The sequence below is a fragment of the Stenella coeruleoalba genome (assembly GCF_951394435.1).
Source record: "Stenella coeruleoalba genome assembly, chromosome: 9".
Taxonomy (NCBI): domain Eukaryota; kingdom Metazoa; phylum Chordata; class Mammalia; order Artiodactyla; family Delphinidae; genus Stenella; species Stenella coeruleoalba.
In genome coordinates this window covers 56,486,480-56,512,340 of record NC_137155.1, presented here as the reverse complement: position 1 = coordinate 56,512,340, position 25,861 = coordinate 56,486,480, and the positions used below count along the sequence as shown (strand labels likewise).

Genomic DNA, 25,861 nt, shown 5'->3' with positions numbered 1-25,861 from the left:
TTCCCCAGGAACTACACTCAGCATCTCAGCATCAGGCCACCATAGCTTTCAACTGTGTCTGTGAACATCTGTGCTTTATCTCAATTTATTTTGTGCCTCCATTAGCAAGATGTGTCCTAAGGTAATTGCTTCTTTGCTTTACACAACTGTGGCTTAGGAAAGGTTTCATAGGAACACCCTACTCTTGCATAGCAAGGGAATCCTGTAATATTTTCTCATAATTGAGCTGGAAGAAGTATTACGTTTATCAAAGAGCCATAGCACTTTAACTCAGTTTATCATGTGGCATATATCTTGTTGTACTGTGCAATATGGTGATGTCTGTGTGCCACTTGCCTTATAGACTGACATCTTTGCATCCTCTTCTTTGCTTATATTTGTTGAATGGAAGAATGAACTTCCCAGTTTCTTCTTCTTACGAACTTTAGTTCTGCATGTTTCTGTGGTTCCAGACCACTTGTAAAAGTTTAATAGGAGGGACTGGTGATAAAAATGTCTCCCGTCTCAGCTGGCAGCGTGATAATGTTTAATTATTTTCTGACTAGTTCCACAGTTACTATTTACAGGCATACCTTGGAGATATTGCGGGTTCGGTTCCAGACCACCATGATAAAGTGAGTGACATGAATTTTTTTGTTCCCCAGGGCATACAAAAGTTATGTTTACCTTATACTCTAGTCTATTAAGTGTGCAATATCATTATGTCTTAAAAACCAATGTGTATACATTAATTTAAAAATATTTTATTGCTAAAAAATGTTAACCATCATCTGAGCCTTCAGCAAGTTGAAATCTTTTTGCAATAGTAACATCAAAGATCTCTGATCACAGATCACCATAACAAATATAATAGTAAAGAAAAGTTTTGAAATATTGTGAGAATTACCACAATGTGATACAGAGACACAAAGTGAGCAAATGCAGTTGGAAAAATGGTGCTGACAGACTCGCTCATCGTAGGATTGCTACAAACCTTCAATTTGTAAAAAACCCACTATCTGTGAAGTGCAATATAGCAAAGTGCAATAAAGTGAGGTATACCTGTACTGAATACCTGTTGTCTGCCAGACATACAAATATAATCTGTAATTCCTACAACAATCAACTCATTCTTATCTTTCAGACAAGTAAACTGGTACTCAGGGTAAATAGCTTGCCCAAGTTCCTCCATAAATTGACAGAGCTGAAATTCCAGACTTGCTCTGTTTCTATCCAAAGCCATACAGGACAGGGTTAAAGCTGAAAATAGAGATGGAGGCTAGAAATCAGGGTACTGTTTTGGTTTTCTTTGTTTTGTTTTTTTAGCTCATCTGGACAAGGTCAGATTCCCATCTGCTCATCCACACATCAGTCTATCATGACTTTATTCCAAGTTCTACCAGGAAAACTACTTCTCATCCAAATGTACAATTAAACAAACAAACAAAAAAGCCAAATCTGCATTAGATACCTTGAATCCAGCCCAATCCAATTCTGCAGAAACCATCAGAAACCATTAGGATTTAATAACAGGGATTGAGAGGCATCAAAATGGGAGAATACAGAGCGGTTAATGAGAAAAATTTCACAGGGTAAACAAAATTGGTATGAGAGCTCAGCCTCTAAATTCAGTCTTTTTCTTGTTACTTACGTATTCATAGGATATAGAGGTTTTGCCTACATGACCTCAAACTTTCAGTTTCAAAGTGAATTTGACTTTGTTACCTGAATATTCCCCAAATAACCAGATTTATTTTTAGCCTTCGATATGTTTACCTAACATTTTCACTTCTCATCCAGAGACAGCCTTGCAGAAAACTATGAACATCAGTTGAATAAAGACAATTCCAGTCCTGTAGGTTTAGACCTAGAAAATTAAATTTAATGGGAATCTGACAACCTAGCTCTAAAGCTGTTACTAGAACAGAGTTATTATTTAGTTCAACAAAGAGGACATCCATTTTTCTTACTCAAATGTGTCCCTGTACTATAAATTCCTGTCCTAAGTCACTCTTGTGAAGGCCAACTGTGAAAATAAGTGGTAACAGCAGCCAGGAAGAAGCCTCTTTTAAAACCCTTGAGTGAGAACTATGGGTCCAACTTGATTTGACAGCCTAAGGGACATTAGGAGAGACAGTTCTGGCCATCAGATTTTTATGGTAGAGCAGAGATGTAACTTTAATTCTCATATAAGCTTCAACTAGTTTTTGGATACTCTATAGAGTGACTGTCACACTTAAGTTCAGGACTGAGATTTCCAGAGTCAGAACTGCTCTGCACCTCAGTTGCTTTTTTGTCTCTCAAGTAATAACGCACAACTAGACAAAGTGGCTACCCAGGTACCACAGAGATTTTGTGATGAGATGTGAAACTAAAGATAAAGCATTTCCTAGAATCTCTAAGATATAGGAACTGCATTTTTTCCAGTGTGATATGCCTTTTATTAGTGAATACCTTTATTAGTCTTCATAACTGTAGGCTAATGAGTCCCAATTGACACATATATAGAAAGGATACCAAATTGGTCATAAATATGACTTTTACTCTAAGTCAGAGAAAAAAATTAGGTGACCAGAATAGTTGGCTGATATTTGATGCTTACCAGGTTCTCAATATTCAAACATTTAAAAATAATTTTCTATAGGCTTTACTTATTTTCTTCCCCCATTAGCTTGAGAGTCAGTGGCTAGATAATGTTACCACAAGGTAGGAAGTTTAAGTTCAGTTCATAGCACAACACGGAGTTACTGTTGAGCAACTTAAAGTCTCTTTATTTTTGTTTTTGTTTTTTTATTTTTTTATTTTTATCTTTGCGGTACGCGGACCTCTCACTGCTGTGGCCTCTCCCGTTGCGGAGCACAGGCTCCGGACGCGCAGGCCCAGCGGCCATGGCTCACGGGCCCAGCTGCTCCGCGGCATGTGGGATCTTCCCGGACCGGGCCACAAACCCGTGTCCCCTGCATCGGCAGGCGGACTCTCAACCACTGCGCCACCAGGGAAGCCCCTATTTTTGTTTTTTGATTTATAAAATTGGAAGATTAGTATCTTGATCTCAGAGGAAGGCTGTGAAAGTAAATTAGATTAATAACCAGTAAATATGGAAAGGCTCTGAGCAAATGAACAAAGAGTTATTAAGTATATTTGGTTATAACTATGTTTAAGGAATACTGGAATGTAAATTAGTACAAACCTTTTAGAACGCATTTTGGAAATCCCTATTAAAATTCAGAGTAATAATATTAGGGAAAGGGAAAGGCACTTTTACTTTTCACTTTATACCAGTTTGATACTTTTTTTTGCATGAGAATGTGCTACATTATCATTTTTAACTAAATAATTTAAAATAAAGAATACTGTGCTATTTTTAAAGAAGGAATTCTTAAAGGGAAGTGAATCATTAAAGTTTGTCTTTATTCCTTAGAGCAGTTGGAGACCAACCAGTTACATATTTCAGTATTAATTTTTATTTTAGAATGGTAACATATTAATGGCTCAGTGTCCCATGATAACAGCTTCAACATAGACTATCATATTCTGTATTCTGAGCATAGGATATGAAAGTTCAAATAAAAATGCTTCTGGTCAGCCTAAAACACTTTTAAGAAATTCTCAAATGTCTGTGTCTTTCCTTCTCAGATTTCTTCAAGTTGCACTCTAACTGCTAATGTCAGGGAGAGCAACAAGGAGAATCAGAGCAAAAACTACTTCCAAATCTTCATTAGTGCAGTGATAAATAACCTTCCGAAAGTATCTACTATTACAGGAATTTTTGGAAAATCTTGAGGGGGAGAGGGAAAAAAAAGAAAAAATTAAAACCAACCCAAGAAAGGACCAGCTTTAGAGTATTTTTTTATAAACAAGCACTTTCATCCAATCATTTTGCATAATACATTCAAAATGCAAAGTAAATGTGAAGGTTCCATTCAATTGCAGTTAAATTTATGATTAGTACATTTGCTTTGGTTAGTCAGTTGATCAGCTAATGCTCTGCTTGTAGCTAACAGAGAGTGGATTCTACACCTAAGCCCCTCTAAGAAAATGCAATAGTAACAATTACTATTTAGTTTTTAAAAATATTGGCAACCCATTTCTGAGCCTCCTGGCAAATATGGAAAAAAAAAAAAACAGGTGTAGATTAACTTTCCCATTATCTGGAGCTTGAAACAGATTGCTAATCTTTCAAGTTCAGAAAATGCCACAACTAAATTTGTGAAGAAAGGTTTTATCAAACCAAAATGGAGAAACAAGGTACTAGACTTTAACACACAAGAACATTCAATCAGGGGAGATGAGCAAAGGTGCTAGCAGCATGTGTCAAACAGAAAGTAGAGCTATTCCCTAAAAGTTTTTTTTTGAAAAACGTATTTTCTAGGATTTCAAAGCTTAGTGCTGATGTAGACTTTGTTCTGCTGTTATTCAGCAAAAAGAAACATAGGCAACATCTGTGGCAGACTGCTAGTAATTTCCTAATAGCTTCTTCCAGACTAACAGAATTCTGAGCTGAGCATGAGGTCACCCTGAATAAATACTTTCCAGACCCCTTTGAGCTAGTGTCGCCATGTAACTAAGTTCTGGCCAGTGAGATGTAGATGGAACTGTCCTGTGGCAGCTTGAGAACCTTCCTAAAGAAAAGGCTAGTACGTGCCTTTTGTCACTCTCCTTTGACACTCCTCCATCTTCCTGCCGGGAACAGAGATGATGCCATCTTGGACAATGAAGTTGAAACCTCACCTACAGAAATTTTATTCTAAGTATAAATAAGGAAAAAATGAAACCATTTTGGCAATCAGGGAGAACTTTAGAGATTTCTAGACCAATAATAAATGAAATAGTGCCCTCTGACCTCAGAGTCTCAGTAAGAGAATGAATATGAGTACTGCATTGGAAAAAGTTTAGTGAGTGGATGGTGAGATATAAAAAGCATGTTGGAAGGCAGACTGGCATGAATTTGAAGTTGGAAAGAAACTCAGGGAGGTTCATCAAGGCTGGACTGGCATAGTTATTGTCTTTGTAAATATGATGTTTTCAAACTGCATTCGTTATTCAAGCCTGGAGTTTAGGAATGATGGTCTCAGTAGTTTTTGTTGAAGGAATATGTGTTTTGATGTATGAAGAACTGTTTAACAGTTATATACAACAATAAGGAGACTAAAGTCATAGGCATTCATGTATTTTCTACAAATAGCTTTATTTACTAAAATGATATTTAGTTGGTAGTAAGATTACGTATGCTGGTTCTATTGATTATTTAGAAATCTCTTATTCAGATAATAGATTTTGTAGGTGTATATTAGTTTCCAATTGCTGCTGTAACAAATTACCACAAACTTAGGGGCTTGAAATAACACAAATGTATTATCTTACAGTTCTGGAAGTCAGAAGTCCGAAATGACTTTCACTAGGCTAAAATGAAGGTGTCAGCAGGGCTGTGTTCCTTCTAGAGGCTCCAGGGGAGAATCCTTTTCCTTGCCTATTCTAGCTTCTAGAGGCCACCTGCATTCCTTGTTTGTGGCCTCTCCCTCTATCTTCAAAGCATCTTAAAATCTCTATGCTTCTGTCATCACATTTCTTTCTCTTACTCTGACCCTCCTACCTCCCTTTTATTAGGACTCTTGAGATTATATTGGGTACACCTGGATAGTCCAGGATAATCTCCCTATTTCAAGATCTTTAATTTATTCACCTATACAAAATACCTTTTGCCATGTAAGGTAACATATTTACAGGTTCTGAGGATTAGGATGTGGACATCTTTGGGGGACAGCCATTATTTGGCCTACTGCATGGTGGTAGACTGAATTACTCTTCCAACTCTTCATTCTTCCCCAGAAATAGGACTATACATCCATATCCTTTGCAGTAATTTTGCATTGTCCTCTTTTGCTTAAGGAGTATTACCCCACCCCTTGGCTCTGGGATTGACCATGTTACTTGCTTTGGCCAATGAGATCTTAGCAGTTTTGATGCAATCAAAGGCTTGAAAAGTGCTAATGGGACTGGGCATGCTCTCTTGCACCTCTGTCATTGCCATGACAAGAACATGCCCAAGTCAGAGTCAAGTGGAGTAGAGCTGAATAGTCCTAGCTGAGCCCAGCCTGGATTAGTTAACCTTCATCTGATCATTGGCCACCCCAGAGATCTCTGAGATTTATTGTTAAGTCAGTGAATTTTGAGAGAGTTTATGCTTCATTTTTGTGGCAATAGCTAACTGATACAGTAGAGATCTTGGATTTTCCTCTTTCCTGTTCTTATTCTCCACCTATGGTTATTTCACTGATAGATAAATAATTGCTTTTTTGGTGTGCCTAGATTATTAAGAAGCACATGCCTTGATGTTAACTAATCTTATTGTGGTAACTATTTTACATTATATACATATGTACATGTATGTATACATATATACATTTTAAACCTATCCAATGTTATGTGTCAATTATATCTCATTAAAGTTGGAAAAATTAAAACAACAACAACAGCAAAACTTCACAAGCTTTACCTGATTGTAGGAGAATAAGGACAAATATACTTAATTTTTTGTCACTATAGTGAAGGTCATTTATACTTATGTGGATCTACCCAGTAGTTTTCCAGGTCAGTTTTTTTTTTCAACCAAAGCTGAGATATATGAAAAAAGGACAAAAATTAAATGGGGGGGGGAAGGTGGGAAAGGAATGGAAGAATATCTGAGTATAGTAATATACAAGCAAATTCTTGGAAACTATATAAGGTAGTGCTTAAAATTCTGTAAAAAATTTTTTATTTGTTTGCTAGTAGAGGGACACTATAGAAAAAAGGGAGAATTTGTTTGAGCCTTTTAAATTTTATTTAATTTTATTCTTATCGGTCTTAAAGTAATCATTTGCAAAACACTCCTGTTTAATATTGACAACTTTGAAAGTCACTGAAAAAAATTAAATGGCAGCTTAATGTTAACAGCTGTTATGGTTACCAAATCCATCAAAGCCCCTCATGAATGTATCAGGCACAAACCCACTGAATTCTGTTGCTGAAGACAGCTTGGTATTTTAAAATTGCCTAGTGAGAATAGATGTACTATAATAAGCGGAAGGACTCCGAGCACAATAAAGGCTCGAGACACTCCGAGTCTTTACATATAGAAAGAAACCTACACCAATTTCTAATTGTTTAATGTTCTAAAATCTCTGCCGACTTAGCTATAAAATGATGTCTAGAAATGTAATAGAAAATTATGCTTCATCTAAAGTCATGTTTTTAATAAGTACAATAACATAACAAAAATAAAATAAATTCCTGTAACAAAAATAATTATTATAGGTAAGGGTAGGGAAAATTGAGTAAATAGTTCATGTGGAGTCAATGATTGAACTCGGATTAGTTCAATCAGAGCTCAAATGTGAGTCCATCAAAGTTTAAATAATAAGGCAGTTATGCTCTTCAGTTTCAGCCTTCTAGAAGACTATCTTCTCAGTAAATGTTGGTAAGGCTGTTGTGGGGACCAGAGATACCCTAAAGAAACTGGAGGGAACATAGTGTGAAATATGCCCGTGAACACCTTGCTTGCTTTACATGGCTAGTTCCAAACCCATTCCTTGGTAGGTCCATGCAGCCTGCCCTCTCTCAGGATATTTTAAATTCCAAAATACTGTCTCAGTTATAATTCATCCAAAACCACATTGTGCTTAATCCAGGTATTATACAAGACCTGACTCCTCAAACTAATCTAGACTGAGGTGCAAAGGGAAAGAGTCATCTGTCCACTCTCCCAAGTCTCTAATTAGTACAATTTCAGGAAGTGTAGGTCAGGATCATCTGGGGGAATAGGGTGAACTGGGGATGCTTAAATTACACCAGTGACTTTGCATTATTATCTCTCAGGTTAAGCATGAGGATAACTCTCCCTAAGTCTATTATGAGCCAAGAATAAAATAGAATTTTCAAGGTCACTCACTCGGGCCTCTGAGTACAAAGTAGAGATTCTGATGACGAGAATTAAGGGGGAGAATCAAAAGTTCTTGTCTTTTTTATGCACCCGCTCACAGAGTAACCGTACCAAACCACAGAGGAGTCAAAGAGGAGAGAAGAGGGTCTGTTTTCAATTTTATATAGTAAAAAAAATGAGCATTTTCTTGACATGTTCCTAGTGCCCATACTCTGAGGATCAAGCCTGATAAGTAGAAGGCAAGACGGATTTGGGTCCATCTCTTCTCTGGAGATCCACCTAGAATGTAATACCAGCCTATAAATCAACACTACAAGAGTAAGGCAGAAGCCATAGTCCAAGAAGGCTAGAAGGAATCAAAACAAACATGTCCCTTTACTAAAAGTAGGCAAGGTAAAAAGCTTGGTCTCAGAACCCAGGCAGGAGAAACTCAGTTACTAGAACTGGGATATAAGATCAGAGTCAGATTATCAGGGCTGACCTTACAATGGTAAGGTCTCTGAGTATTGAGAATCTGGATAGGGGAACCAATTTCAGTTAAATCGAGAAGAGAGCTGTTAACCTGGGCAGAGAATCCAGTAGCTTCTGACAAGCCCAAAATGTGATGGACAGATCTCTTACCTTATTCCTAATTTGTAGAACCCTAAAGATATACAGCATTTTGTTAAGAGCTCAAATCCAGTCTACATTGAATTCTTATTATTCTTATTTTAAAATGATTGACTGGAGCAGCAAAATGCCTGAGTATATGTTTGTGTGTATGCAAATGAGATGGAAAGCAAAAGAGAATGAGTTTCCTTATCTCATTAAATTCATAAATTATACTAATAGGATTAGTAACTATGACCTAAAAACCCAAAAGACAAGTTAGTGAGCCATATCTACAAGAACCTGTTGATACAGGTTGGGTTCTGTATCACATCTTTTTTTAAAAAAATATTTTATTTTATTTTTGGCCGAGCTGCGCGGCTTGCAGGATTTTAGTTCCCTGACCAGGGATAGAACCTGTGCCCCCTGCAGTGGAAGCGCAGAGCTTCAACCACTGGACTGCCAGGGAAGTCCCCACATCTTTTAAGGGTAAATGACTTCACATTCCAGAATTCCAGTGAGAATATGATTTTTTTCCTGCTGACTGCCACACAATGATAAACTCATACCTACCAGTCCTAGAATATTCAAATGAAGAAAGGGATAAAAATTTAGAAAGTAAAAACACGTCTTCATTTCTAAAAACTTTGAAAAGAGCTCTTACTAGATGACTTAAATTTAGGACATAATAGGTTTTAAAAGTTTTAAAAATGTATTAGGCTGCAAAATAAATACAAAATTTCAACTGCTTCCTTTATCTAATCCACTCTTATAATACAAGTGTATTCTTGGTGGCTTTGCAATCTGTCAACCTATATTTCCTGGAATTCCTTTTTCTATTTCCGGTTAGGGTGGGCACAAAAGAGATTCTTGTGTGAGATTTGCAGAAGTGAAGCAGCAGTCATTTTGTAGCTCACATATATTGTTGCTTATCTTCTGGCTCACTTCATTGGCTTGAGGCAGCAGCCAGACCTGCAACTGCTCCATCTTTTGCTAGATCCTCCCTTCAAGTCTCTGAATCATGAGTCCAGTGTGTGTTTAACCCTGCAATGAAGGACCCCAGCTTCTGCAGGGCGTAAGTACTACCAAGGTCAGAGGCAGCAAGAGCTAATTTGGGTTTTATGTTGTCCTCATGAGCTATGCTTCTGCATTCCAGCTTGTCATGAATCTCCTTCATCTTCCCTTCCTGACTCTGCTCTGTTGGACTTCAAGCTCCAACATCAGATGCAAAGATAACAGCCTTACAGAGACAGTTGAACCAGCTTCCACAATTGTGTAGGGTCAAATTGCTGTAACAAATTCCTTTATATTATCTATCTATCTCTATTTCCATTCTAGTGGTTTTGCTTCTCTGATTGAACCCTGATAGAAACTGGGATAGTGACAGTACAAAATGAAAAGAGGTCTTCTGATCCCCTAAGGCCATTGGCAGGAAGCAGGTCAAGAAAACTATTCAAATGATGGGCTTCCCTGGTGGCGTAGTGGTTGGGAGTCCGCCTGCCGATGCAGGGGACGCGGGTTCGTGCCCTGGTCTGGGAGGATCCCACACGCCGCTGAGCGGCTGGGCCCGCGAGCCATGGCCGCTGAGCCTGCGCATCTGGAGCCTGTGCTCTGCAACGGGAGAGGCCACAGCAGTGAGAGGCCCGTGTACCACAAAAAAACCCAAAAAACAATTCAAATGAAAACATAGACTACCTTTCACAGAAAAGGAAGGATGACTCAGAGTGCAGAACTGAGATCTGTGGAGAAGTTATTCCAGGTGGGAGTATAATTTTGTCCTAATCAAAGAACCTGTGACATTTTCCCAGCTGGATTTCAGAATTGCTATGAATCAGTAATCTCTGTATACTTCTTATTGTTCCTGTCCTCTCTGAACAGGAATGTCTATAGTGGTTACCCTATGCCTGTCCCACTGTTGTAATGTTATATGGGGAGCAGATAACTTGTCTTTTTACTTGATATGTCTTTAGATTGAGAGAACTGTACTCGAGGAGCTTTATTTAAGAAGCATCATCCACACTTGGACTTGATTTAGATGATGAGACTCTGGACTTTGAGCTGATGCCATAATGGGATGAGACCTTGCACACAGCTTTGGGAGGGGATGGGTGTATTTTGCACTGGGATAGATGTGAATCATTGGCAACCAAAGGGCTGGCTATGATAGCCAGCTTCCAGTATGGCTCCAGTGATTCTTACCTCCTGGTGTTCACAGCCTTATGCAGTCCCTTCCCTCTATATACCAGGCCTGGTTTGTGTGACCAATAGAATATGACATTAGTAAATTATGCCTCTTCTGATATTAAGTCATAAAGACACTGCAGCTTCTGTCTTGGTTTTGGATACCTTTTAGATCACTTGCTCTTGCCATGTTAAGAAGACACTCAAGCAGCCCTGCGAAGTCCATGTAGTGAGGAACTGATGCCTTTTGCCAACAGCAAAGGGGATGGAGAGCTCCAGCCAACAGTACTGTGGGTGAACGTTCTTCAAAGCTGATCCTCTAGCTATGGTCGAGTCTTTAGATGACTGCAACCCAGCCTATAGCTTGACTGTAACCTGAGAGACTCTGAGCCAGAGCCATCCAGCTTAACTGATCATGGATTCCTGACCATCAGAAACTGTGTGAGATACTAAATGTTTGTTTTAAGCTAAGTTTTGTTATGTAGCAACAGATAACTAATACAGTGCCTAAGTATAAATATAATCTTTCTTCCACATGCCTATGAAAGCCAAATAAAGATAAGAGAGGTAGAGAAAAGTAAATTGTTTTAGCTCACTGTCTTGTTTTTTCTTCAGTGTTCAGATTCTTTTAAAACTAAGCCTGTGGGCAAATACTTATTCAGCTAAGCTAAATTTGAAAGATGTAAGGAAAGGAGGTTAGCTTTAGTAATAAGGAAATATACATGTTCACACACACACATCTGCTTTGAACTAAAGGATTTACTTTTGAGAAGTCAAATCATGAGATTTTTCCAGAATCCAGTCTGTGCATAATGGTAGGGAAGCTGCTATCTCTCTCAGGTTGAGATTTAAAGTGTCATTGATTATTCCTTTTTACCTAATATGACTAGTTTAAAATGTAAGGTATGATTTGATTTCCTTCCTACTTTTTGTTATGGAAACATCTGGAAATAAGAAATAAGAATATATTTCTTCTAGCCTCTATTTCTCTTTGTGTCTTATAATCAATTTCAGTAACTTTAACAATAAACAGTAAAAATGATAGAGTATACAAAGCATTGCCCAAGTAAATCCATCATGAACCTGTGTCTGAGAATGGTTTCCTAAATAGGGGGAATGTGTTTCATACAAAGAGTCCATTTTCTGTTATTGCCTTTTTTTTTTTGCAGTACGCGGGCGTCTCACTGTTGTGTCCTCTCCCATTGCAGAGCACAGGCTCCAAATGCGCAGGCTCAGCGGCCATGGCTCACGGGCCCAGCCACTCCGCAGCATGTGGGATCTTCCCGGACCGGGGCACGAACCCGTGTCCCCTGCATCGACAGGCGGACTCTCAACCACTGCGCCACCAGGGAAGCCCTGTTATTGCCTTTTTTATTTGGACTACTAGATGCTATATATTTTAAGGCAATCCTAATAGTTTCCTGTCTCTCACTAACAAGAATGACTTGTCATGATGAACAGTGGAGACAGTGTCCATTTGATCCACTGCAGAAAGCTGTCTATTTCATACAAGAGTAAATCACCTCAGTTCCTTTGTGGAATGAGTGGAGTGTAAATAAATAAATGAGACGTAAGAATTTTTAAAAATATGGTCAGTTCTATCAGAAAGAAACAAAGGATAGGAACATTTGGAGGCCTGGCTTAATAAAAAGTGTGACAAGATGAAGAATTGTATGTGATAGCTGTAAAGGGAGGAAGAATCCTCACTAATATAGTATGTCCATAAAATAGTTTCTTCCTTCTTTAAGAAGATAATTTTGTAGTTTAAGAATAATAATTCTCAATTCTTTGAAGTTGGAGGACTTACCTTGTAAAATGACTCTTTATTCACTTTTACCTCCACCAGAAAGAATTCTGATTTTCAGCAATTTTTCTATAATTCATCACAGTTCTAAATCTGAGTAGGAATTTCAGATTCCATTTTAGGGAATAGGTTTGTTTTGGGGTGTCTTTTTTGTTGTTATTTTGCACATTTTACTTCAATTGTAAAGTTTTTGTCTTTTTTGTTTTGTTTTGAGAGAACTCCAAAATGTTCTAATTTTTCCTTTTACAATTAGTATTTGGTGTATTTCTCAGAGAATTATACAAAAATGACTTGTATTTGACTACTTAATTTTTTACTATTACTGTCTAAGATTTTTTGGTGTGAAATATTAATGGAGCCATTGCTCTGTGTCATGTTTTGGGTTCCAGGTGGGGATGAAACTTACGATAAATTTTGTGCCCTACAGGAGCAAGAAGGAATCACCTATGGGGCTTGTTTAAAATGCAATCAGTAAAGTCCCATCCTAAACAGACAGAATCAGAATTTCTGGGAGTGGGACTTTAGAATCTGCATTGTTAATAGGTTCTCAATGTGATTCTAGCAAACTAAAGTTTAAGGAGCATTGATCTAGTGAGAGTTGGAGGGTAGAGGAATAAACAATTTCCATTGTTATTGGAGCTGCAATACAATCTTCAAAATACAATAGTGGCATCTAGGAAAGACCTTTGCCATGGCGGTTCTTATCTGAAGAAAAAAAAGTGTTTATTTATTTACTTATTTTCTTTCACACACACACACACCTTTAAAAGCACCAGAACGTATCTTTTAGAGAAAACCTGTAAGAAGATTTGGAGATAGGAGACAATAAGTATGTATTGATTAAACGATCAGGTTGGAGTGAACAGATTTTATAATTCCATTCTACTAATCACCAGCAATTTTCTTTTTGGTGCTTATAGGTAGACAGTGGTATCTGTGTCTATTTAGCTTTGTGTTTGTAACTAGACCTCCCTGCTCTTCGTAGTGGGGGAAATCAGTCACCCCAAAAATCTAAATTAGGTAGAAAAGTAGTGTAAGAGCCAATCAGAGCGCTCTCTGGAGCAGCTCCAGACTGGCTTCTGAAGGAGGACTGGCTGAAGATGGGACTTTGTTGCCATCGTGCAATCGGACAAAGAAGGCCATAATAGTTTAGGGCGGTCGAAAATTCCATGTGGGGTACTGGGGGAGGTGTTACACCTTGGCGGGGCTGATTAAGGTCCAGGAAGTCTCTCGATCGGAAAACCTGGAGGCACTACGGATACCTTATTTTCCGGGACCGTGGAGAAATGGTCAGCAGTTGCGGGGGTACCAGTGACAAAAATGGCCGAAAGGCACCTCAGGCGCTGGATCAGGTGATGCAGCCGCACTCCACTCCCTTCCCACCAGCCGCTCCACCTCCCGCGCCCTTACGTAGAGGTGGGTGTGGCCTGCCCAGGGGCTCTTTTTCGGAGGCGAGGAAAACCGAGGGTTACACATGCGCAGTTAAGGCCCCTCTGGCCCTTCGGGCCTCCTCCCCGCCCACTGCCCCGCCCCGAATTGCCGGGCGGGGCTGGGCCGAGAGTCCAGCAGCCTTGGCTGGGGCTTCAGTGACTTCCTTGTTGTGAGCGTCGGCCCGGCAGTGTCCGGACTCGTAGCCCCGCTGTCCTCACCGGGACCCCTAGCCCAAGTCGCAGCCGCAACCCCAGCCGGTCGAGTCCCCTTTCAGCGCAGGTCCTTTCCCCGCACGCCCCGCGCTCCCTAACATGCCCAACCCCAGCAGCACCTCCTCTCCCTACCCCCTCCCCGAGGAGATTAGGAACCTGTTGGCAGGTAAAAAGCGGGAAGGGGGCGGGTAACGCGGCGGGGGCGGGGGCGCGGGGACGGCGAGCCGGTGGGGACAGAAGCGTTCGGAGTCTCTCCCTTCCTTCTCCGCTCTCCCCACGCCTCCTGCCCAGTGGGAGCGGGACTGGGAGTGGGGAAGTGGGGTCTGAGAATGGGAGTGGGCGTGTGTGTTGAAATTTGGTGCGAGGATGGTGGGGACCTTCTTGTCGGCTACACTAACGCGATCAGGACAATTCTGTATACGTCGTGAAGACGCTGTGTGTGTGTGTGTGTGTGTGTGTGTGTGTGTGAGAGAGAGAGAGAGAGAGAGAGAGAGAGATCAGAGAGAGAGAGGGAGAGAGAGAGAGCAAAGAGAGAGAGGAGAAGGAGAGAAAGAGAGAGAGAGAGAGATCAAAGAGACCAAAGGGTTTGTCATTTCTAAAACTCCCATTTTTCTTCAACATTCAGTCCACCCATATTTGAGACCTTCGAAGAGAACCTGACTCTCAAATAGCCACTTGTCTTCAGCCTGAGTAACATGTTAAAACAAAAAAGGAAGGATGTGTTAAAGTCCAACTTCCTGTGTCACACGATTAAAGTACAGTACTTCATCTTTGCACCCTCATCTTCCCCTTTTCAGTTTAAAATTACCATTTATAGGAACTTAGGAATTAAAGATGCATTCTTCAAGGCTGTTATGAATCCACTGCTAGTTCATTAATATACTTGATATGGAGATGTGTATTTTCACTAAGGGCTGTTAAAAAATTTGTATTTCTGCACAAGGTAGAAAAGACAATACATCTGTTTTAGGGTAGCACAAATCTTACCTATCCTGCTGCTCTGGAATTCTTCCCATTATTCACTTTGTCATGTGTACATCAGAATTCTGAATTTTGATTAAAAATTTTTACTTTTCTTTAGTTGTTTCTTTAGTATCCTTCAATATTGGTCATGAATAAGTGGATTAAAAGAGTTTCTCTTAGATGCCTGTGTTACAATTTGCTTATTTTAACTCTTAAAGCAGTGTTTAAAATGTGACATTATAAGTAGTAAGTTACTGTTAGAGCACTGTGAGACCAAATCTTATATGCTGTTACACTATTTTGGTGGTTAGCATCTTGAATATGATAGAGAAAATAAAACCAATAGTGTATGAATGCAGACATGTTTATGTGAACATGATTGCAGTGTGGTGAATGCATTTGTGGTGGGACAGTGTTTTACTCTAAGAAATGCTTGTTGTCATTAATGGGTACCACTAAGGGAAATATTGAAAGAACTGTAGGGGCTGAGTTAAGGCAGCTTTTATTCCATTCTATGCGAGTTTCAAGTGGATGCTGATTTTGTTTTACTGCAGTTAACATTTTTGTTGTTACTATGCTGGAATTCCTTGCTTAGAATATTATTTTAGTCACCAGGTCAGAGAACTGTTTATCATAACTCTAAAAATAGATGTCACCATTTTCAGGATATTCTAGGTGTGAATTTTTGAGTTTAGGAAGTAAACTGGGTAACCTCTGGGTACATGCTTTTGAAGCTTGACAGCTCCACAGTAGACAGTTTGCTGTCTGGATCCATAGTCATACATTTGCAGATAGTATGATATATGGGTTATGGGACTCTTTATTCTCTGATCCCCATAGATTACAAATATTTCATGTAGCCCTTATTTACGTCATTTAATTGAAAGCTCAGAATTAAATAATATTTAAATTATCTGCCATTGCTAACTTCCTATATACTTTAGCCATCTCTCTCTCTTTAATCAGATAATCAGATAATAATACCTACATAATGTCTGAAATCAGCGTTTTAAAAATCATTTTATTGACATTTTCAGTATTTCACACTTTTAAAGCAAATCACATATTAAAACACATGAAGTATTAAAAACAAATAATAAAACACTAAAATTTTGTTGATTACAAATTTGACTTATACTTTATTTTCAGAGGATATTTTCAAGAGGTATGGCTGTGAGGAAATATATATGATATAAATTGTAAAGAAATGAAACAAGTGAACCAGTGTTTGTCAGTTTTCTTTTTAAACTAATCATTCAAAGAAAATGGTTAACATTTTATGGTTGACTTTAATTAAAATCTTTTTTTGAGGTAGGAAAGGTTTCAAGAATAAGTGCTCTGAGCAATTTTTTTTCACATTTTTTTATCCAAAAAATTCTGTTGGATTGTGCATGACCATTTGCATTATTCGAGTGTTTGGGTAATAGGACATGGTTCGATTTAAAATTATTAAAACTATAGAGGAAGAGTTGACATTGGTTTGAATTTTAAAGATATTGCTGGCTTACCTAGTTCTTTCTTTGACAGTAAGAAGGAGATATTGGCAGTGGTGGTTGTAGCTAACAGTTGAGCTCTCTTAGAATGCATGGCGCTATGCTAGAATTCCAGGGTACAGAAGATAAGGAACTAAACTTCTCAGGCATTAAAATCCCTTCAGAAGAAAAGAATATAAAGTCAAAAGATAATGCCTATTAAAAAAGATGTTTTGGACATTTCCCATTGCGTTCCATGTTCCCTTTATCCAAATCATTATGCCATATGTGTTAAATGTTTGACGTTTGACGTTTCAGCTGCTTGACGTTTCAGGTGCTCAAATGTATTCTTATCAATTTATTATTCTCTTTATTTTTTCCTCTGATTATATCTGTTTTAGGCTTCCTTTTCAATATTTGTTCCCCCCTCCTTCTGATTCCTTCCCTTTAAAAAAAATTCTTTAGAAATGCAAAAATCCATAGAGGTTATCATTCTTACCTCACATTTAATGATGCTCTTGAAAACGTGGCTATATAGTTTGACCATTAGTTATTTTTATTTCTGTGGAATCAGTATATTAAATATTGATAGGCTATACTTTTTATAAAAGTGTTGAATTATTTTCTTGTCCCGTGAATAGAAAAAGGTTTACAGATTTTTGTTGTTAAAAGTAAATTGGGAACTGCCGTATGCACTCCAGGCAACCTTTAATTTTTTTTCACCACAATGGAAGAACAGGTTTAGCTGGGATAATTAGAATCAAAGGATTATCCCAAATCTTGTCCATTTAATCTTCTCCCACATCCAAATATTTTGACTAGGATGAACAGCAAGAATAATCTTGATTTATGTCAGTTTTTCCTCCAGGCAGGCAAGAAAGTGAGAGGAATTAGAACCACTGCTCGCCACCCCCCACCCCCAATCCCCTTGATTTGTTTAATCTCCCTTTGAATACTGGACTCTTGGTGGTTTGCAGTTAGATATTCTCATTCATTTGTTTTAGGACAACAATATTTAAAAAGGAAAGCTGTAAGAAAATGTTAGTTTCTTTTTATTGAGTTAGAAAATGAAACCAATGTTGAAGAAAATGATGGTTGTTTGTATACTCTGAAAAATCAAACCCAAACCAAACAAACAATAAACACAGTGGTGTGTGCAAAGTGCCCCTGAGATTTTGTTCACTTGGCAGTCTTGATTAGAAATATTGCATTTTCCTCTATTGAGGATTTCCAGGACATTTTTAAAAACCTTCACACATAATTGATAATCCCTTTAGGGACACTAGGTAAAGAACGGAATTCAGTTGAGATAGAGGTCGAATTTTTTTCAATGCTGAGAATAGTGTGGTTTGATTTCAACCCTTCCAAAGTTCCATTTATAGTTTGGTCAACATTTCGGTGTTATTTTTCTTATGAGAATCATTTATGGTGTATCTAGTGTCCCATAACTTCCTTCTGGGGCATTGGCTGAGTATGTAAAGGGAAGAGTGCCACCTACTGAGTCAGCAATAGTCACCTACTTCTTTAGCACCTGGATTTTCCTATAGAGCAAGAACAAGCCTGCCCCATTTTGGCAGTAATAACTAATGAGTTTAAAGTTGATATGAGAACCTTTGATCTTGCAGTGAAATCAGTCCATGACACCTCTAAGATTTTTCTCTTCTAGCAATAGGAATATATGTTTGTAAATCAAGGGACTAGAAAGTTATAGTTTCTTGTATGGGTCAAATAACATAGATGACTTAAGATGTGATGTTAGGAAAATGATTTGCCTATGTTAAGCATACAATATTCTGTTTTTTCTTGGGAGAGGATCTTTGGCTGTCTTGTTTTTTTTTTCATGACATTCCTTTTAAAGTATTTTCATCTCAGATTACTAAATAAAGCTCTTGATAATATGCTAGTATGCACAATTTTATAGTTACCCAATCCAAATTATCACTGGTTTCCTTTTAAAAAAGAAATCTAAATATTCTAAAAGAGAGAAGTATATAAAAATTTCCTAATGAGCTTAGCTGTACTTTATCGGCATTAAAGTATTACTAGAAAGAAGACAGAAACATCAGAGTGGGAAAAGCCTCTGGTGATTTGAAACACAGTTCAGTTGTCTCTCATAAATTTAAGATTAAGTGTCATATATAGGTGATAAAAGTGGCATAGGCTAGTTTTTATATACTCATTATTCACTTAGTTTGTCTTTTTCAATTAAAGCCAAGTCTATCTTTTTCGTTCCGCTGAGTTTACATTTCTTTTTCAATCACATAGTGAACACGTTACAATACATGATACCTAACAGTGAATATAGTGTAAATCTCAGACTAATGTTTTATTCACTGTGGCTTCTTTGAAAATGTGTGGTAAAGAGATTTTGATGATTATAAGGTGCTATTCATCGAGTTATTTTTTAGAGGTGAAAAATATTCATCTCTATCCTTCAACAGTCCAGCTTTCCACCAAAATAAGTCATTTAGCCTCCAAAGCCTATTTTGAAAATGTAATCAGATGATTGGATTGTAAGACTCAGGTACGTTTTTCCTATCATACTTTGAGAACTCCTTGTGCTTGTTCCTGTCTCTTTTTCCATGTTTGAAAAGTCCACAGTTCAACCATAACCTGTAAAGGTGCTGGGAAAACAAGAGAAATAACATTTATTAGAGCTATCAATAACTTTTTGATTAGCTATTTTCCAAATTTGGGCATTTAGCTTAATTGGTCTACATGTGCCCAGTTTAACTGATTTTTATGTTTTCACCAGTAGGTGTTTGGTCAGACCATACCCTCCTTTAACAGAGAAGAAAAGCTTCTCTTTTTGTTCTGATGCCAACTTAAATTCTAGGCTGAGATTCTTGTTAAGTTTAGTGATAGCACCTCAGTGAATACAAAGTACAACCTGGTCCAATTCATAAAGTAGAGAAAGATGTGGAATCAAGTCGTAAAGCCATTTGGGGTATGGTTGGACTGGTTTTACACTTATTCATTGATCTGGGGCGAGCATGTGGTAGTGGATTCACTCTAATTCTTGCCCCCTCTGCTATACAATTCAGGCCAATACAGAGGCTGTGTGTGTGTGTGTGTGTGTGTGTGTGTGTGTGTGCGTGCACGCGTGCGCCTGTGCGCCTGTGCGCCTGTGCCTGCACACTTGCATGCCTGCCCAGGGAGGTGAGGTATCGGTTGGTTGGAGGACTAGGCAGAAGAGACCAGGTGTTACCTCTGTGACTGTTTACAACCTCCAGCCTGGAAGTCATATTCCACGGTGGAGGATGGTGAGGGCAAGTGGTCAAACCCCGGCTTTCTTAAAGAGTTGGAACCTGTGCTATGCACTCAGATTGGAGAAGCCGACGGTTTATAGTTTGCAAGAATTTAAAAACTGTCGTAACCTTGTGTGGTTTCACCTTGAAACTGTAATTAGTATGGAAATTGGTAGAAAGCTGTTAGCTTATGTGTGTTAGATACCTGTCCTAGCCTCTCGGGCTCTAGGGGGAGATGAGTGGCAGTTTTTCTAGGGGGTCCATATGTACAGGAAAAGAAAAAAAAGGAAAATCTGAGTACCACTAGGTGACTTGGTGTGTGCTAAGTATTTGCCTCTTAGGGGTTGCGATGGCTATTGAGAAGTTTCTAACTTAAACTGCTTGAGGATTGCTGAGCCAAGACATGATGTCATCTTTTAATTTTGTTTTCAGACCTTAACGTTTATCTACAGAGCGGTTGTAAATCAGATCTTTCCAGCGGCCTTCTCCCCCAGATCTTTACAGTTGTACCGGGAGATCAGGTTTGCTCTGACAATGCTAAGGTGTAACAGGAGCAAAAATCACCACCACATTTGTATTCGCTGAGTAACTTTTTCCTTGGTGATGACTTGGGGGGCAGAGGCGGATGGAGATGGGGCCAATTCTGGGGTTAAATGCGGCCGGCGCTGACCTGCGGTCTACGTGACGAAGCGCGGAGCGGCGGTAGGGATTAGACCTGGGGCTTAGAGGGCGCCGGAACTGCGCTTTCTCCACATGGCCGGGTGGGTCCTTAAGCTTCTCCTCTCCCGTGGAGGACGCGGGTGAGCCGAGATCCCTCCTGTGAGAAAGAGGAATTCTGTCTTACTTGCCAGGCCAAGAGGCCAGCGAGGAGGCAGGCTGACCTTTTCTTGTAATCGAATTACGGCTGTTCCCCGAATTACAGGCAGTCTGGAGTCAGTGAAATCTACATATTAACAGAGGGACATGACCCCTAAAGGAAGGTAGAAGAGGGCTAAAGCGCTCGCTAGTTTACCGTTTGCAGGGCTATTCAGAGCACAATAAAAAGCTTCAGATCTCTTTTCCAACCAGCCAGGGGAGTGCTTGAGTCGCCCAGGACTTTTATTGCTCGCTTTTGAAATATTACCCTGGCTCTGAGCTACAAAGCCGCAGATCCAGTCCCATTTGTCTGGCGAGGGCGCTGCCCCAAACCAGTGCTCCCTGCTCACAGCTCCAATGACGGGAACCCTGGGGTTTAACACTCCCAGTGTCTCGGACGGCGGAGCCTGAGCATCTCCCGGTGAAGGCCGAGTAACTTTCCAGCACCCGCTACGTCTTTGCGCCGGGGGAACGGGGTCGGGGCTCTGCGCAGGGGCTCTGCGAAGGCCGCGGGCACGTTCAGAGGGTCTCCTGTGCCTAGGAGAGACTGGTTTCGTTCGATTTCAAAATAAATGGGCACAGTATGGATTTTAAGAAAAAACCCGGATTTCAAAAACTTGAAAACCAATTGAGTCTGTGGGCCACCAACAAACGAAGACTATTGCAGGAATCGCTTCCACTATGAAGTTCTTATTTGTTAAAAACAAAAAAAAACCAGAAAGCAGGTTGTACGCTTTCCACATCTCGTTTGTGAAATAATTTTTAAAAATCAGTGTTTATTAAATCTTTTCAGTTGCCTTAAACCCCTTTTGTGGCAGAAGTTTAGGAATAAATACATTGACTACTCTAAAAATATAGAATTTTTCCCTTGCGCAATCTCTGAATCTCCTCCCACTCAGAAAACAAACAACACAGATTCTTCCTGCAGTCTCACTCCTTCAACAAGTATTTCCTCACAAAATAGCATAGCTCAATAATTTAAAAATGTTTTTGGCACTGTTAGGAAACTCTATATAGAACATTACAGCTTTTTGTTTTCTGAGTTTTTATACAACTGAAAAGACCTTTTAAAGAAATAACTCGGGCTGTAATTCGTTCTGTTATTGCTTCCGGAGATAGAAAAGAGATCCTGTTTGCTTAAACTTGTATTGTATAATGAAAATGTAAAATAGGCAATTAAATACTCGTGTGGATGAGGGAATTAAAGACAAACACTGAGTGAAAGTAACATTAAGCAAACTACCAATCGTTATGCCAGTGATTCTCCCAAGTATTGAGTCTGGCTGGAAGAAAGAATCAGCAGTAGAGGTGCTACTCCTTCTCTTACTCCAGTTTCTTAGTAGATTTATTGGAGCCATCTCAGAGAAGCCAATGATCTTTTCCATTTCAGCTAATATCTGAATGTCCAGAGGTTGCCTTGCTCCTCTGGGTACATACAAAAGAGAAGAGTGCTTTTTTATAAGTCTCATTATTTTGAACTCACTTTAGAAGTGTGGGTCCAATTTGCACTGGTACTGGATTATGTCTCTGTGTCCCCCTCTTCAAAATAGGGACAGCTCAAGGAAAGAGAAGCTGTGACATTTTGCTTTTGTTTCATTTTGATAGTTACTTTTAACATTAGTCAGTGATGGACTTCAAACTAGAAAGCTACTTAGAATTATTCCAAGACTAAATTTTAATGATTTCACTTATATTGATTTAGTGAAGAATCACTTTTACACAATTTATTATGAATGAATAGAATAACAGTTTAATCAGCTTCACTCCTTGGGTCAACATACTTTTGTGATCAAGAATTTAAAATCAGTTATAACATTCTATTTCAAATACTAGGTTTTAAGTTGCTAATTGTAAGTACAGTTGAAAGACTATTTGCTATACTGCTTTGAATTAAGTATAATATTATTGTATGTTTTGATACCATCTTTTTATTGTGTGAAATAGGAGACAAATTAGTTAAATAAAAAGAAAGTAAAACATACACACATCTCTTCAGTATGAAATATGGGTGGTTTATAGTCATACCTACTGAAAACTTTTTAATGGTATCTTCTACATTAGATACCTCAAAGTGACATTTGAAATTCTGAATATAAAGTTAATTTAAACTTTTACAGTATTTCATGAACAATAAGAGTGGGGCTATTTTAAAATCAAACCAATAAGGATTTGGTGGAATTGTATACCAGAGAGAATTAGAAAGCAGAATAATTTAGAAGTTTACTGAATTAAAAAAAAAAAGAGGCTTTGTGAAAATGTCATAGGAGGCCATAGAAGTCTTATCTCTTGGTTACTATATTTTAAAATAGTGGCTAAATCTATTTTGCCACTTTTCCCTTTATTTAAAGAAATATTTCCAGGTAGTAATGACAAGGCAGGAAGCAAGAGCACACAAAACCACACAGCTGATTATCTTTTTTATTTGAGAATAGCTGGCCAAAGTAGGTGGGGCAGGTAGGAAAGAGGAGGGTTTGATTTGGGAATCTTGGCTAGCAAAAGGGATTTGTTTTTCCTCTAAAGCATTAAGCGCTGCATATACCTGAAAATTGATTACACTGGGAAAAGGATGCCTTCGCCAGAGACATTAGCTTATATTGGTATAATATTGTGAATGACCTGTTCATACAGGAACTTACAAAATACTAAAAAATGATAGTAACATGCATGAAAGCTCTGCACTTGCTTTCATACAGAGAATTTGTTTATGGGGCACCATAGTTTATTAAAACTTGCGTGCTTCTTCCTGTTTTAATGATGCTAAACATTCAAATAGCATTCACTGTGTTAAGCATAAGTAGAGCATACACATTTTATTAGCTAAGAGGTGAACAGATTTGTCCAATTGAAACATACTTCAACTGTTATGCTTTGGATTGATAAAAACCTGTAACAAATTGTACAGATACTAACACTTATGGGTAGAAACAATCATTGTCCTATTTGTCTTCACAAAAAAATGATTCTTTCCTATAATTTGTATCCTTTTTCTTATATTTCATGGTTTAGATGTTGAAACATTTGTAGCAGACGTACTGAGAGGGGAAAATTTATCCAAGAAAGCAAAGGAAAAGAGAGACTCCCTTATTAAGAAGATAAAAGATGTAAAGTCTATGTAAGTCACTTACTTGCCTTTTATTACTTATTTCTTACTTATAAGAAATGCTGTAATTAACATTTTAATGAAGGACTGATTATTGTGGGATTAAATTTTTTATGTTCTAATTTAATTGGTTTGAAGTAGTTTTAAAGGACAAACTATGTTTCTACTATAATAGTTTTTAAAAACAGGCAGCTTATCATAATACCATTTTTTGTGAAGCCTATTGATTATGTATTTTTCTAAGCATTCTAGCAAAATCCAACTGTTTATTTTGATTATTTGAGGATATATTTGGTCTAACTGATAAGACATAGGTAGGTTGAGAATTTTAACATAAATACGGAAGATACCTCCAGACACTCAAATGAATAAATGTAATTTAAGTTGTATGTATTAAAGATATATTCTGGTTTTACTACTGTAACTTAAGTCTTTAAAAATACCTTTATTATAAATCCGTAAGCCTTTTGGAATTATCATTTCAGGATAGGAAGTAGTTTTTTCTCTAAATCTATATTTACAATATAGATTTTTTTTTTTTACAATATAGATTTTAAAATAGACTTGAGTTATTGCCATTGATTAGATCTTGTTCTGATTTGTCAACCTTTATTTTAAAATATAATGTTCTTGCTTTATTTTGCAGCTACCTTCAGGAATTTCAAGGCAAAGGTAAATTTTCAAGTTTTGTCAAACTTGACATTTTTTTTTCCGTGCAGAGATTTTCAGTAGGAAAATCTAACACATACTGAAATTTGATAGTTGGAGTCAAAATTTAAATTTCTGTGTTGTATACTTAGACTTTAAAGATGAGAGTGCTAGCTCCCCCTGCTGAGAATAAAATTAAAAAACATATCTAGAATCTACTCTGCACAATCTTCTTTTGCACAATCTTTCATGCAGAAATCTGTGTTTAACATTCTTAGGTTTTATGGTTCTTAGAGTTCATTGTGGCAGAAGTTTGTTAAGAAAGGTATATACGTGCAGTTACACATGGAAGAATTTTGTGAGGCAGAGGCGAGATACTAACCTAACACCATTTAACCCTGTAGAGATTACTTTATAGTGGTCATGGGAGCAGGAGGGCCTGTGGCTGGGTGCTCATAGGTAATGTTTCGAAAAGGTAATTGGTTTAAAAACAGTATCAACTTTTGTTTGAGAGCATGAGTAAAATCTTTTCCAAATGCTGGTTTTTATTATTCTTGTGATTCTTTTGATATGAATAATATATGCCACAGGCATTTTCAAAGAAGGGGATTCAGTTTCATTTTTCGAAATATGTGAGAATGCTGGTAAGCTGATTGTCTTCCTTTAGATTTGAGAGACAGCTGCTTAGTGTACTGAAAACCAAATCCAGAAAGGCGTAGGAAGTTTCTACTATTTCATGTCTTCAGTTCTGTAAGGGAAACTTGGTATGGCCCTTACTTCCATGATGCTAATTCATAGGTCATGACCTGAAGCCTGTGGATGCTGGTATGAGGGTCACAACATGAGGTCAGTTAACTATGTGAAGCTAGGCTCTGCGTTTGGGGGAAGCAGTGTGGCATCTTCTAACTGGGGTTAGCAGATACCACAGAGTAACTCATATCTCTGCCAACTGATAAGTGAGAGAGTAATGACGGTTTCAATAAACCAGCTACTTAACCAGACAAACCTAAAATCAGTTAAAAGGAAACCACAGTTTCTTTTCACATTAAGTCATCACAATTGTTGTGATTAGAGGAAATAAGAAGAGATTTTTTTCCGTATTAAATTTTTTAACACTGTTAAATAGAGGGAAGAGCAGGAAACTCCTCCTCTCCACAAGTACCTACTTCTTTGTTCTCTATAATGAATCCTAAACTGTGGGTTTAATCATGTTGTATTTTGCTTAGTTGAGTATAGAAATAATGAATTTATGCATTTGAATTATGATAACTTTTATACAGTGCACTGTTTATAGGGGAAATATTGCGTATCAGATTCTGCCTTTTTTCTTAAAAGGCACGTTTTGTTCTAGTGGTTACTTATTGGACTCTCACTGTGACTTAATTATTTGTACGTTAAACATTTTTAAGCTAAGAAAATGTGATAGTACAAAGTCATATATGTAGAATTGCATATGATT

General features: G+C 38.0%; 2 protein-coding genes across 4 annotated transcripts in view; both read left to right on the top strand.

Moving 5' to 3' along the window:
* Positions 1-12,634, top strand: part of LOC307191643 (uncharacterized protein) — a 143,294-nt gene extending 130,660 nt beyond the window's left edge. For 2 of the 3 annotated variants that reach the window (XM_079931799.1, XM_079931797.1), the window contains exon 4: positions 10,842-11,657. The gene's annotated coding sequence lies outside the window, so the exon portion shown is untranslated. Of the gene's footprint in view, positions 1-10,841; positions 11,658-11,877 lie in introns of those variants that run through there. The other variant, XM_079931798.1, reaches the window with a different exon arrangement.
* Positions 12,635-13,731: 1,097 nt separating this feature from the next.
* Positions 13,732-25,861, top strand: part of SKAP2 (src kinase associated phosphoprotein 2) — a 155,820-nt gene continuing 143,690 nt past the window's right edge. Inside the window, exons 1-3 of the mRNA XM_079931760.1 lie at positions 13,732-14,282; positions 23,661-23,766; positions 24,401-24,426. Of these exons, the coding sequence (XP_079787886.1) occupies positions 14,216-14,282; positions 23,661-23,766; positions 24,401-24,426 (199 nt within the window). The 5' untranslated portion in view covers positions 13,732-14,215. The remainder of the gene's footprint in view (positions 14,283-23,660; positions 23,767-24,400; positions 24,427-25,861) is intronic.